Consider the following 11,399-nt stretch of genomic DNA (forward strand, 5'->3'; position numbering starts at 1 on the left):
GGTGAAACGTACTGCGAGGGCTGCTTCGTTGAAATTTTGTAGGGGGCGCTATTGAGCCGATTTGCCACTCTGAACCAATAAAATCATATTATACAACTACATTTTGGCCTTTAAATGTGTATGCCAAGTTTGCTTATGTTTCGAGCATTTTTAGCCTCTCAAAATGACCTTCGTTGTTAACGGCGAAGACTGCATCGCCACGGCAACGGCGTTTGACGAAACATCAAAAGCGTCATGATCTGGCATTATGAACTTCTTGTATTTGTGTGGAACAAATTTGATATTGATTTGATTTACCTACTAAGAGAAACAAGCCAAAGTATAAAGACTTTAACTTCCTGTTACCAGTAGGTGGCGCTATGACTATGATTCAAAATTGGCATGCATATGTCTTCAGGCCTGGAGTCTAATCAAACACATGACATCTGGTAAAGATCTGATGATGTGGAGTCGAGTTACATCAGTTTATTCGTTCATGGCGAAGGATCGAAATTCGCCGAGCCGCCACGTCGCCGCCCTTCAGTAACTTCTTACAATCTTCACAATGAAGCATTATCAAGGTCTTAAGGCTTGTTTGACAAGATTTGAGAGGGATCTGATTAATCTGTGAGGAGCAGGATGTGAAAGTACGCAGCGTACAACCTCCGGTTGCCACTAGGTGGCGCTATCACTATGATTCAAAATTATCATATAGATGTGTTCCGGGTCAGGATGTTATGACATATGAGAGATTTGGAGCAGATTCGACAATGTACGGCCGAGTTACAACAACTTCCTGTTTCGTGGCGAATGGTGTTTCTTTGACGCCACGCCACGGCCACATCGTTCGATAACTTTTTGATCTTTGAGTAACTTTTCACTGCCAAGGTCTCAAGAGCAGACTAGCCGAATCTGAAGTCAATCGGGTCAAATCTCTGGGAGGAGTTCGTTAAAGTATGACGCCTTGAAACGGTCAAAAAACGTCATAAAAGTAAAAATGGCCGACTTCCTGTTTGGTTTAGAGAAAACTTCCAAGAGGATTTTTGGTGCGTCTCATCACGTTCCACATAACTACCAACTTTCATACAGCTGGGTGAATCCTGATGTTGGGGCTACTCAATAGGGGGCGCTAGCGAGCCAATATTTCATACCGCAGCTGGACACCCCAATCAGACTGCAATTTTCGCAAATTCTGGCTTGCGTGCCAAATTTCACAACATTCCCAATAGCCCAAGCACCTCCTTTTTGCCATCAAACTGGTAAAATAATAATAATAATAATAATAAACATTACGGTTTCAATAGGTCCTCCGCTCCGACTACGTCGGTGCTCGGGCCCTAATTAAAGCTGCGAGCAGCGATGGGCGGGCCCTCGCAATATGCACGTCGGGGTGCCGGCGGGACTCCGGCCTGCGCGGCCGAGAACGTCCGCGACCGTCGGACGGCGCGAGGACTCTGGCTGATGCTGCCATTCAGTTCTGTGACCGTCAGACACTGCATGCAGGTTTAGAGCATGGCCCCAAGAGACTTTTATTGAAGTCCATATGTGATACATGTTCCTACCAAATTTCATACATCTAGGTGAAACGTACTGCGAGGGCTGCTTCGTTGAAATTTTGTAGGGGGCGCTATTGAGCCGATTTGCCACTCTGAACCAATAAAATCATATTCCATAACTACATTTCGGCCTTGTAATCTACTTGCCAAGTTTGGTTATGTTTCGAGCATTTTTAGCCTCTCAAAATGACCTTCGTTGTTAACGGCGAAGGATGCGTCGCCACGGCAACAGCTTTTCACGAAACAACAAGGTTTGAGTAACTTTTCATCACAATGGTCTTTAGACTGTACCGACCAAATTTGAAGTTGATCTGATGAATTCCCTAGGAGGAGTTCGTTAAAGTGCAGCGCCTGGAAATGACAAAAACGACATGAGAAATTCATAAAAAATGCAAAATGGCTGACTTCCGGTTGGGTTTAGAGCATAGCCCCAAGAGACTTTTATTGAAGTCCATATGCGATACATGTTCCTACGACAGTTCATACATCTAGGTCAAACGTACTGCGAGGGCTGCTTCGTCGAAATTTTGTAGGGGGCGCTATTGAGCCGATTTGCCACTCTGAACCAATAAAATCTGATTCTGTAACTACATTTCGGCCTTGTAATCTACTTGCCAAGTTTGCTTATGTTTCGAGCATTTTTAGCCTCTCAAAATGACCTTCGTTGTTAACGGCGAAGACTGCATCGCCACGGCAACGGCGTTCGACGAAACATCAAAAGCTTCATGATCTGGCATTATGAACTTCTTGTATTTGTGTGGATGAAATTTGATATTGATTTGATTTACCTACTAAGAGAAACAAGCCAAAGTATAAAGACTTTAACTTCCTGTTACCAGTAGGTGGCGCTATGACTATGATTCAAAATTGGCCTGGATATGTCTTCAGGCCTGGAGTCTAATCAAACACGTGAAATCTGGGAAAGATCTGATGATGTGGAGTCGAGATACATCAGTTTATTCGTTCATGGCGAAGGATCGAAATTCGCCGAGCCGCCACGTCGCCGCCCTTCAGTAACTTCTTACAATCTTCACAACGAAGCATTATCAAGGTCTTAAGGCTTGTATGACAACATTTGAGAGGGATCTGATTAATCTGTTAGGAGCAGGATGTCAAAGTACGCAGCGTACAACTTCCGGTTGCCACTAGGTGGCGCTATCAGTTTGATTCAAAATTATCATACAGATGTGTTCCGGGTCAGGATGTTATGACATATGAGAGACTTTGAGCAGATTCGACAATGTACGGCCGAGTTACAACAACTTCCTGTTTCGTGGCGAATGGTGTTTCTTTGACGCCACGCCACGGCCACATAGTTCGATAACTTTTTGATCTTTGAGTAACTTTTCACTGTCAAGGTCTCAAGAGCAGACTCGCCGAATCTGAAGTCAATCGGGTCAAATCTCTGGGAGGAGTTCGTTAAAGTATGACGCCTTGAAACGGTCAAAAAACGTCATAAAAGCAAAAATGGCCGACTTCCTGTTTGGTTTAGAGAAAACGGCCAAGAGGATTTTTGGTGCGTCTCATCACGTTCCACATAACTACCAACTTTCATACAGCTGGGTGAATCCTGATGTCGGGGCTACTCAATAGGGGGCGCTAGCGAGCCAATATTTCATACTGCAGCTGGACACCCCAATCAGACTGCAATTTTCGCAAATTCTGGCTTGCGTGCCAAATTTCACAACATTCCCAATATCCCAAGCACCTCCTTTTTGCGACGAAACACATAAAATAATAAGAATAATAATAATAAACATTCGAAATTCAATAGGTCCTCCGCTCCGACTACGTCGGTGCTCGGGCCCTAATAAACATTACGGTTTCAATAGGTCCTCCGCTCCGACTACGTCGGTGCTCGGGCCCTAATAATAAACATTCGAAATTCAATAGGTCCTCCGCTCCGACTACGTCGGTGCTCGGGCCCTAATAATAACTTTAATTTATATAGCGCCTTTCAGGGGACCCAAGGCCGCTTTACAAGAGTAACAGTTAGACAAAAACAGTTTAGACAAACAGTCAGAAAAACAGAACAAGTAAACTAGGGGCCGAAAGCCTTGGCAAACAGATGGGACTTGAGGGCCCTTTTGAAGGCGTCCAGAGTGGAGATGTTGCGGATCGCTGCAGGGAGAGAGTTCCAGAGGGTGGGGGCTGCCACACTGAAAGCTCTGTCCCCGAAGGTTCGTAGTTTAGTGCGGGTGGTGGCAAGCAGGCCAGAGTCTGAAGACCGCAGGTTCCGGGGAGGGGCATGTGGGCGGAGGAGGTCCGATAGGTACTGGGGGGCATGGGCACGGAGGGACTTGTAGGTGAGGAGGAGGATCTTGTATGAGATGCGGGACTTGACCAGGAGCCAGTGGAGGTTGATGAGGGTGGGGGTGATGTGCTGCCAGGGCTTTGTGTGCGTGAGAACCCTGGCGGCAGAGTTTTGTACATACTGGAGCCTGTCCAGGGTTTTGTTGGGTACCCCGAACAGGACACCATTGCAGTAGTCCAAGCGGGAGGTGACAAATGCATGGACCAGGGTTTCAGCAACAGACTCCGAGAGTGACGGTCGGAGTCTGGCAATGTTCCGGAGATGGAAAAAGGCAGTTTTGGTGACGGACTTGATGTGGGACTTGAAGGAAAGGGTGGAGTCCAGGATGACACCCAGGTTGCGGACTTCAGGAGATGGGGAGATGGAGCAGCCGTCAACCTCGAGGATGAAGTCACCAACCTTCCGGAGCAGCGCCTTGGGTGCCACAACCATGAGCTCTGTCTTCTTGGTGTTGAGTTTGAGGAGATTTGATGACATCCAGGTTTTTATTTCATGCAGGCAGTTGACAAGGGACTGAGGGGGGAACTGGGAGGATGGAGTAGTACTGAGATAGATTTGAGTGTCATCAGCATAGCAGTGGAAGTTCAGTCCGTGATGGCGGATGATCTTGCCGAGGGGGAGCATGTAGATGGTGAAGAGGAGGGGGCCAAGCACAGAGCCTTGGGGCACGCCATGATTGACTGGGGCTAGGGGGGAAATAGAGCCGTTGATGGAAACAAACTGTTCCCTGTTATGGAGGTAGGATGAAAACCAGGAGAGGGCGGTGCCAGTGACCCCTAGAAGGTCAGATAGGCGGTTGAGGAGGATGGTATGGGAGACAGTGTCAAATGCTGCAGAGAGGTCCAGGAGGATGAGGATGCTGAGGCGGCCAGAGTCAGCAGCAATGAGGAGATCGTTGATGATCTTAATGAGGGCGGTCTCCGTGCTGTGTTGGAGTCTGAAGCCGGATTGGAGGGGCTCATAGAGCTCATGGTTGGACATAAAAAATATGTACAAAGACAAAAATGTGCCTATATACACAGGGCTATGTGTTCCAGACTATTTATTGGCTGTGAGCAGGTTTTCTCCACAGACTGAACAAACCGTGAGATCAGCAGGTGCTAATAGGAGGAGTTTGTAATCATAGGACAGAGACAGTTTCCAGTCTCAGCTTCATAATCACCGTACAGTGAAGAGGCCTTGGGTTTTTCGTTTCTTTAAAAGTTATGTCTACTCCTTGTCTCTGAAATTATGTTTCAGTTTATGTATTGTTTTTATGTTATAAAGAATGGCTGGGAGTATCAGTATGAAGGCCGGCAGTCCTTTGTCACAGAGGTGAGAGGAGAAATTGAATGCATTTCTGTTGCAAATTTGTGTTGATTACAATCACCAAAAAAAAACACTAAACATATCACAATGAATAATAAAATGACGCACATCATGTAGGGCAAATTGCAGTTTGGCAATCCTGTGCAAAGTAAATCCTTTCATATTTCATTGTACAGACACAAAGACATCTTGCACAAAGACATGTAACCGTCTTCCTTTTGGTCCCAGTTTAACCTGGTGTGTTCAGATGGATGGTGGGTGGACATGAACCAGTCTGCTCTCAATTTGGGCTTCCTTATTGGCAGCTTTGCTTTTGGTTTCTTTGCTGACAGGTAAGGCATTGAATTATTTTCACAAGCACCTGTAGTCTCACATATTGGCCACAATTACACGTCCATCAGTAGTAACGCAGTTGTATTTGGCAGAGAGCTGACAGTCAGGTTGGTCTAGATTTACATGGCAGCATCTATTAGTACATTTTCTTTTTTTTTTACCCTATTCTGTTCATTCAAGCGTCTCTTATCCTGGCCTCATCTCTTTCTTTTTGCAGGTTTGGGAGGAAGAGCAGTTTCATGGTGTCCAACTCACTGAGCGCGATCGCAGGGATTGGTCTGGCTTTGACTCCGAACTACGTCTCCATCCTGGTGTTGAGATGCATCTTTGGCTTCGGAGCCAAAGCAGGATGGGTGTCCGCATATGTGCTGCGTAATGATGACTTTCTATGTTTCCTCAAACTGAAGTTAACAAACACTCCGAGTCATATTCGGTAGAATTCTTAAATTCTCTTGTACACGACGCCCCCAAAGTTGGGGCTCTCGGGCTTAGAGGGGGGGGGGGGGGGGGGGGGTAGAAAATATCGTCCAAAAAATGCTCATATTGAGAGCGAATATTGTGCATGTATACATTTTATATACCGGATTAAACAGCAACATATGGGCAACACTATCAGATAAGTCACTTTTTACACACTCCAAACACAACTATACACTACTAATATAAGCAACTAGAAAATGTACCACAATATCACGTATTTCTGGCCACGAATCGGCGATCTATGTACTGCACTTCGATATTCCAACAACAAGCTAACGGGTACACGGCCGATCAACACATCGCAGAGCATTAGAATTCGACACAGAATCCAGAGATACCTTCGGAATTTCTCTCCGTGAAACCAGTACAAAGCTGTGTGCAAAGAACAGCAGAACAACACATCGCTTCACCGGAAACAAATCATAGCCAGCACCTCACCTTTATGAAGAATCACGAAAAGAACGGCACAATAATCCGGTTAGCGGCTAAAAACGTTGTTGCTCAGTACATCCTGTCTGTTTCTCATCTGTTTCCTGTAGAAAGCTCAATCTAACGTCAGACTTTTGGCGACTGGAATTTTACGTTCGGGGATGCGTGGCGCTTTTTGGATTTTTACTGGCTGACAGTTCTGTCAATCAACACCCGGCTTCGACTACCGCCTTCCTGAGACTCTGACGCGTCGAAGGCGGGCTCATTGACTGAAATCGACCGATGATAGGCTGAGCTAGACCTCCATACACACACAGCAACTGGAATTCAGACAAGAAAATCCCATGGATGAGAGCCAGAAACAGGCTCTGAGAGGACCCTGGCTCTCAAAATGATGCCAAACGGCTGTATTTGGATGTATTGAATAATATGAGTGATAAAAAAAGTGAAATATATAGTTATATAGCGTATAAAAGTACAATGTAAGAGCTGCAAAAGCTGGTTCCAAAATGACGACCTCGCGTGACCTCTCTGTACTAAAGCCTGTATAACCTTTCTTATTCTTCACTTTATCCCAGCCAAACGTTTTTTGTGGGACGACTGATAGGTTGTGCTGTGATTTGGGAGAGTTTTTTTGGCTCTCAGCTGCATTATTTCAAAAACATAATATCAATAAAAGTGCTTTTTTTTCAGGCGAACCTGAATATTTTCAATTTGAGCTGTGTAATATCTTCATGTACTATATTAACCAGCAGGATATCCACGATATTTACCCATCTGAACAATTCTCACAATCTGCATTATAGCATCAACAATTATTAAAATAGACCTTGTAGTTACAGAATTGCACTCTCTTTAATATGGGTATGCCATTTTCGAGTAGAGGCCTAAAAATAGTTTATTAATAGTCTTTGAGAGAGATCTGTAAATCATTCATTTCTCTATGCAGGTTTCGATTCGGTGAAATTAGTTCAGTTTTAACATGTTTCCTGTCTTCTTGTCAGTCACAGAGATAGTTGGAGTGGAGTACAGACGGACGGTGGGCATTTTGTACCAGATGTCCTACAGTGTCGGCATCCTCCTCCTCCCTCTGCTGGCCTACTTCATCACTGACTGGCGCTGGCTGCAGGTCGTCATCTCCGTCCCCTTCGTCCTCTTCCTGTCCTACTACTGGTGAGAAAGCTCACATTCATTCCAGAATCAAATGTAGTCCTGGCGGTAGATTTGGTTGCCGTCATAGTCCTGTCCCTCACGCTCTTTAATGACTGTATTTATGCACTTTGTCAAAATAAAGCCGTAAAGTAAGAGCACATGCTTTAGTTTTTTTTGGTTCTCACTAAATCTCAAGTGTCTTTCCTCAAATTTATCACAATGAACAAATCACCTTGCTATTATTTGTTCATCACGAGCGCTCCAACCTTGGATTTGCTGCCGGTAATCATGTGAGAGATGTTCTTTGTTATCCCACACCTGCTCCGAAAAAAAGATGTCAATGTTGAACATGTCGTCCAATGTCAGAGATGTTTTGAGCTGTCGCACAGTGTCCCCGGTGTGAAGAAACGCATTAGACTGAGAAAGAGACCACGCTCAGATCGTCCATTACAAGCAGGTGTGTTGTTGAACAGGTTCTGAGATTTCTGTATCCGTCAAATGTTTTGTGCCTCAGGTTTATCCCAGAGTCTCCGAGGTGGCTCATCTCTCAGAACAAGACTTTCAGAGCTCTGGAGATCACTAAAGCTATGGCTAAGGAGAACAAGAGGAAACTCAACAACACTGTGGTAAATAGATACATCTCAATTCTCAAGAAAGGAAACACAAATACTTGTCCAGATACTTAGTTCGAATGTACTAATTTCGTGTCACAACTGGATCAAGATTACTTGTTTCAGACTCTGACCGACGAGGAGGGTGACTCGCCCTCTGCCTCTCTGTTGGACCTGGTCAGAACACCAAACATGAGAAAACACACTTTCATCCTCATGTTCATCTGGTGAGACTCATCTGAAATCACGGGTTTGTTTGACCAAAAAAATGTAGCTGACATTGAATATTCTGGTTCCTCTTTCAGGTTCACCACCGCTATGGTTTATCAAGGCCTCATCATGCGGGTGGGGATCGCAGGAGGAAACGTCTACATCAACTTCCTCATCTCTGGCCTGGTGGAGTTCCCTGCTGCCTTCCTCATCCTCTTCACCATCAAACGTATCGGCAGGCGCATTCCCTTCGCCTCCGCCAACATCATAGCCGGAGCCGCCTGCTTCATCACCGCCTTAATCCCTGACAGTGAGAATTACCCTTTGTCAGTGGAAAGAACCACAAGATAATGCCAAAGACCTGCATCATTATACATCTAATAAAAGTCAGCACAGATGTTCTATCTAGAAAACAAAAAAAAATATGCACACGATCCTGTAAATGCTCTTTTGTCTCCGTGCCTCAGACATGTTCTGGTTCAAGACGGTGGTGGCCTGCATCGGTCGGCTGGGGATCACCATGGCCTTTGAGATGGTGGTGTTTGTTAACACCGAGCTCTACCCGACATACGTCAGGTGAGGTCAGACTGACACACTCCACATTCACGACACAGCAGCTCTGGTATCAACACGTTCTCACTCCCAACTCGTCGTCTAGTGTCAGATTTGGAATGGCATGTCAAGTTTTTGCATCTTTCAAAGTAAACTTCCAAAGTAGGCTTAAGGTTTACTGCAAAACTACTTGGTTAGGCTGAGGAAAAGATTGTGGTTGGGGTTTCTAACGTAAAATAAGTAAGCTTGTTACATAACTGGCGTGACTAAAGAACGGAAGTTACGTAATACACAATTTTGGTAAAATAAGTAAACATGGACTTGGTGTCACATGGGACACTAACAGGGATCTCCTGGGTGAAAGTTCTGTGTTTGTTTGACCTGTGTGACCCCACATCCCTACGCAGACTTTCTCACTTTTTACACTATCGCAAGTGCTCTGAGATTCTAGTAATGACGCATGTGGGTTTACAGTGGAGTGAGTTGAAAGCCCGGAGCATCAAATACAGTAGCTGAAGGGTGCGTCGCTATCGGACTCCGAGGGACACCGACCAAGCGGCGGTATTTGGCGAGTTGCGAGTAAGAACGGGTTGCTGGAATTTACAGTGTCATTGCTAAATGTTGGTTAATTGGATTCACAAAATACAGGAACCTGGGCATGTCAGTTTGTTCCAGTCTGTGTGACGTCGGAGGCATCGTAGCTCCCCTCCTGCTCTACAGACTGGCGGTCATCTGGCTGGAGCTGCCGCTCATCATCTTCGGTAGGTTGTGACACCGCCACAAACGTGAGCGGAGGGGGATACATGTATTTGTATACTTTTCTCTTTCATCTTGCAGATCGTAACGTTGCCATGAAAAAAGAAAAAGCGAAATAAACAATTTATTTGGAGCCTCCTTTGTGCCCTACAGTTCTAGGGTTTCTGACATTATTAATTACGAGTTATTTATTGTGGCCTTGCACATTTTAACACTGCTGTGCACTGGTGGCCCAAGGAATCCCGTCATCAGGCTAATGCCGACTCTGATCATATCAATTGTGGAGGACAAGATTGAGATGTTATTGCTTATCGTACTGCCCCTACACAAAATGATTCATTTCAAATTGACCATTACATTCAGTAGATCTATTTCTCTGGTAACAGACTTAATCTATTAGTTGATTGCAACTGATGGATTTTATTCTTATTATCCTGTGATGCGCATCCTTTTTTTCATCCTTTGAGAAAAACTTGTCGGCTGAATTATTGAGTCAATATGGCCAAAAGATAGAAGATAACAAAACATCATGAACTCAATTAGCTTAAGTCTGTCCCTTAAATATCTTTGTGGTACTTGATTATTTTAAAGATAAACCTCCTGAAGTGTAAGTTTAGAGTTGCTGTCTGAATAACATTTTAAATTAGAATTCAAAGTTCCGATGACAGCAGATTTAAGCTCGTTTTGAAGTTTGGTGCAACATGATTTGCAGTTAAACCATGATTCAATCAGGTTTAGAAATGAATCCTTGTTGGTGCAACCCAGCCTAAAGGTTGTCATTTACACAGGGGTGGTCGCGTTGATAGCTGGAGGTTTGGTGTTGCTCCTGCCTGAAACCAGAGGAGTTCCTCTCCCTGAGACCATTGATGATGTTGAGTTTCCTAACCGGTGAGAAATCTCTCCCAACACTCCCAAAACGTTTCATCACTCAACACAACACAGCGAGAGTGTTCGATTATTAAGTGTGTGATGTTATTGGACCAACAAGTGTTTTGTTAGGTAGTGACATAAATAGCAACACATGATATTAGCTGATTAGCTGAACGAATACTGTAGTACTTTAAAACTGCAAGTACATTTTCTTGATTTACTTTACACCACTGACAAACTTGTTTTTTTATAGTTGTCATTTAATGAAGTAACTGATGCTTAATTTTAGAGTAAACCTGCAAAGGGCTTACATGTCAATGAATTAAATGTACCATTGAGTGTAAGAACAATTGTCTGAATATAATAAAATCTTAATGAGTGATTCACCGGAATCAAATTTGACAGGTATGAATTAATGCAACGTCAGTGTTTTCTATTAATTATTAATTATATGTGTGTTTTTGTTCCCAGGAAAAAAGAGGATGTGGTGGAGGACCAACAAATGGAGAAACCTTTAAAAACAGACCTGACAAACGAAATGGAAGCAACAACTGTATGACTGACTGAGTGCACGTAGATGTGTGTGTGTGTGTGTGTGTGTGTGTGTGTGTGTGTGTGTGTGTGTGTGTGTGTGTGTGTGTGTGTGTGTGTGTGTGTGTGTGTGTGTGTGTGTGTGTGTGTGTGTGTGTGTGGACTTATTCACTGTGATGATACAACAAAAGTTTTTTTTTTTTTTTTTTACAAACATTTTCTTTAAATCATGACTTCTCAATTTTCTTTTACATTCACTTTTATTGTTCAACTCTTACAGAAAACAAAGCAGGAACATTGATCTGCTTATTATGTTTC

At 44.1% G+C, this 11,399-nt stretch overlaps 1 protein-coding gene across 1 annotated transcript in view; it reads left to right on the forward strand.

Moving 5' to 3' along the window:
- LOC306793500 (solute carrier family 22 member 2-like) overlaps nt 1–11,142 on the forward strand; it is a gene marked incomplete at its 5' end in the record, with an annotated part of 56,936 nt that extends 45,794 nt beyond the window's left edge. Inside the window, 11 exons of the mRNA XM_079291143.1 lie at nt 5,116–5,163; nt 5,386–5,489; nt 5,708–5,862; nt 7,404–7,572; nt 8,066–8,177; nt 8,289–8,389; nt 8,468–8,682; nt 8,840–8,948; nt 9,573–9,685; nt 10,469–10,568; nt 11,022–11,142. Coding sequence (XP_079147269.1) covers nt 5,116–5,163; nt 5,386–5,489; nt 5,708–5,862; nt 7,404–7,572; nt 8,066–8,177; nt 8,289–8,389; nt 8,468–8,682; nt 8,840–8,948; nt 9,573–9,685; nt 10,469–10,568; nt 11,022–11,109 — 1,314 coding nt within the window. The 3' untranslated portion in view covers nt 11,110–11,142. The remainder of the gene's footprint in view (nt 1–5,115; nt 5,164–5,385; nt 5,490–5,707; nt 5,863–7,403; nt 7,573–8,065; nt 8,178–8,288; nt 8,390–8,467; nt 8,683–8,839; nt 8,949–9,572; nt 9,686–10,468; nt 10,569–11,021) is intronic.
- Between the last annotated feature and the right edge of the window lie 257 nt (nt 11,143–11,399).

Source organism: Melanostigma gelatinosum (genome assembly GCF_949748355.1).
Source record: "Melanostigma gelatinosum genome assembly, chromosome: 19".
Taxonomy (NCBI): domain Eukaryota; kingdom Metazoa; phylum Chordata; class Actinopteri; order Perciformes; family Zoarcidae; genus Melanostigma; species Melanostigma gelatinosum.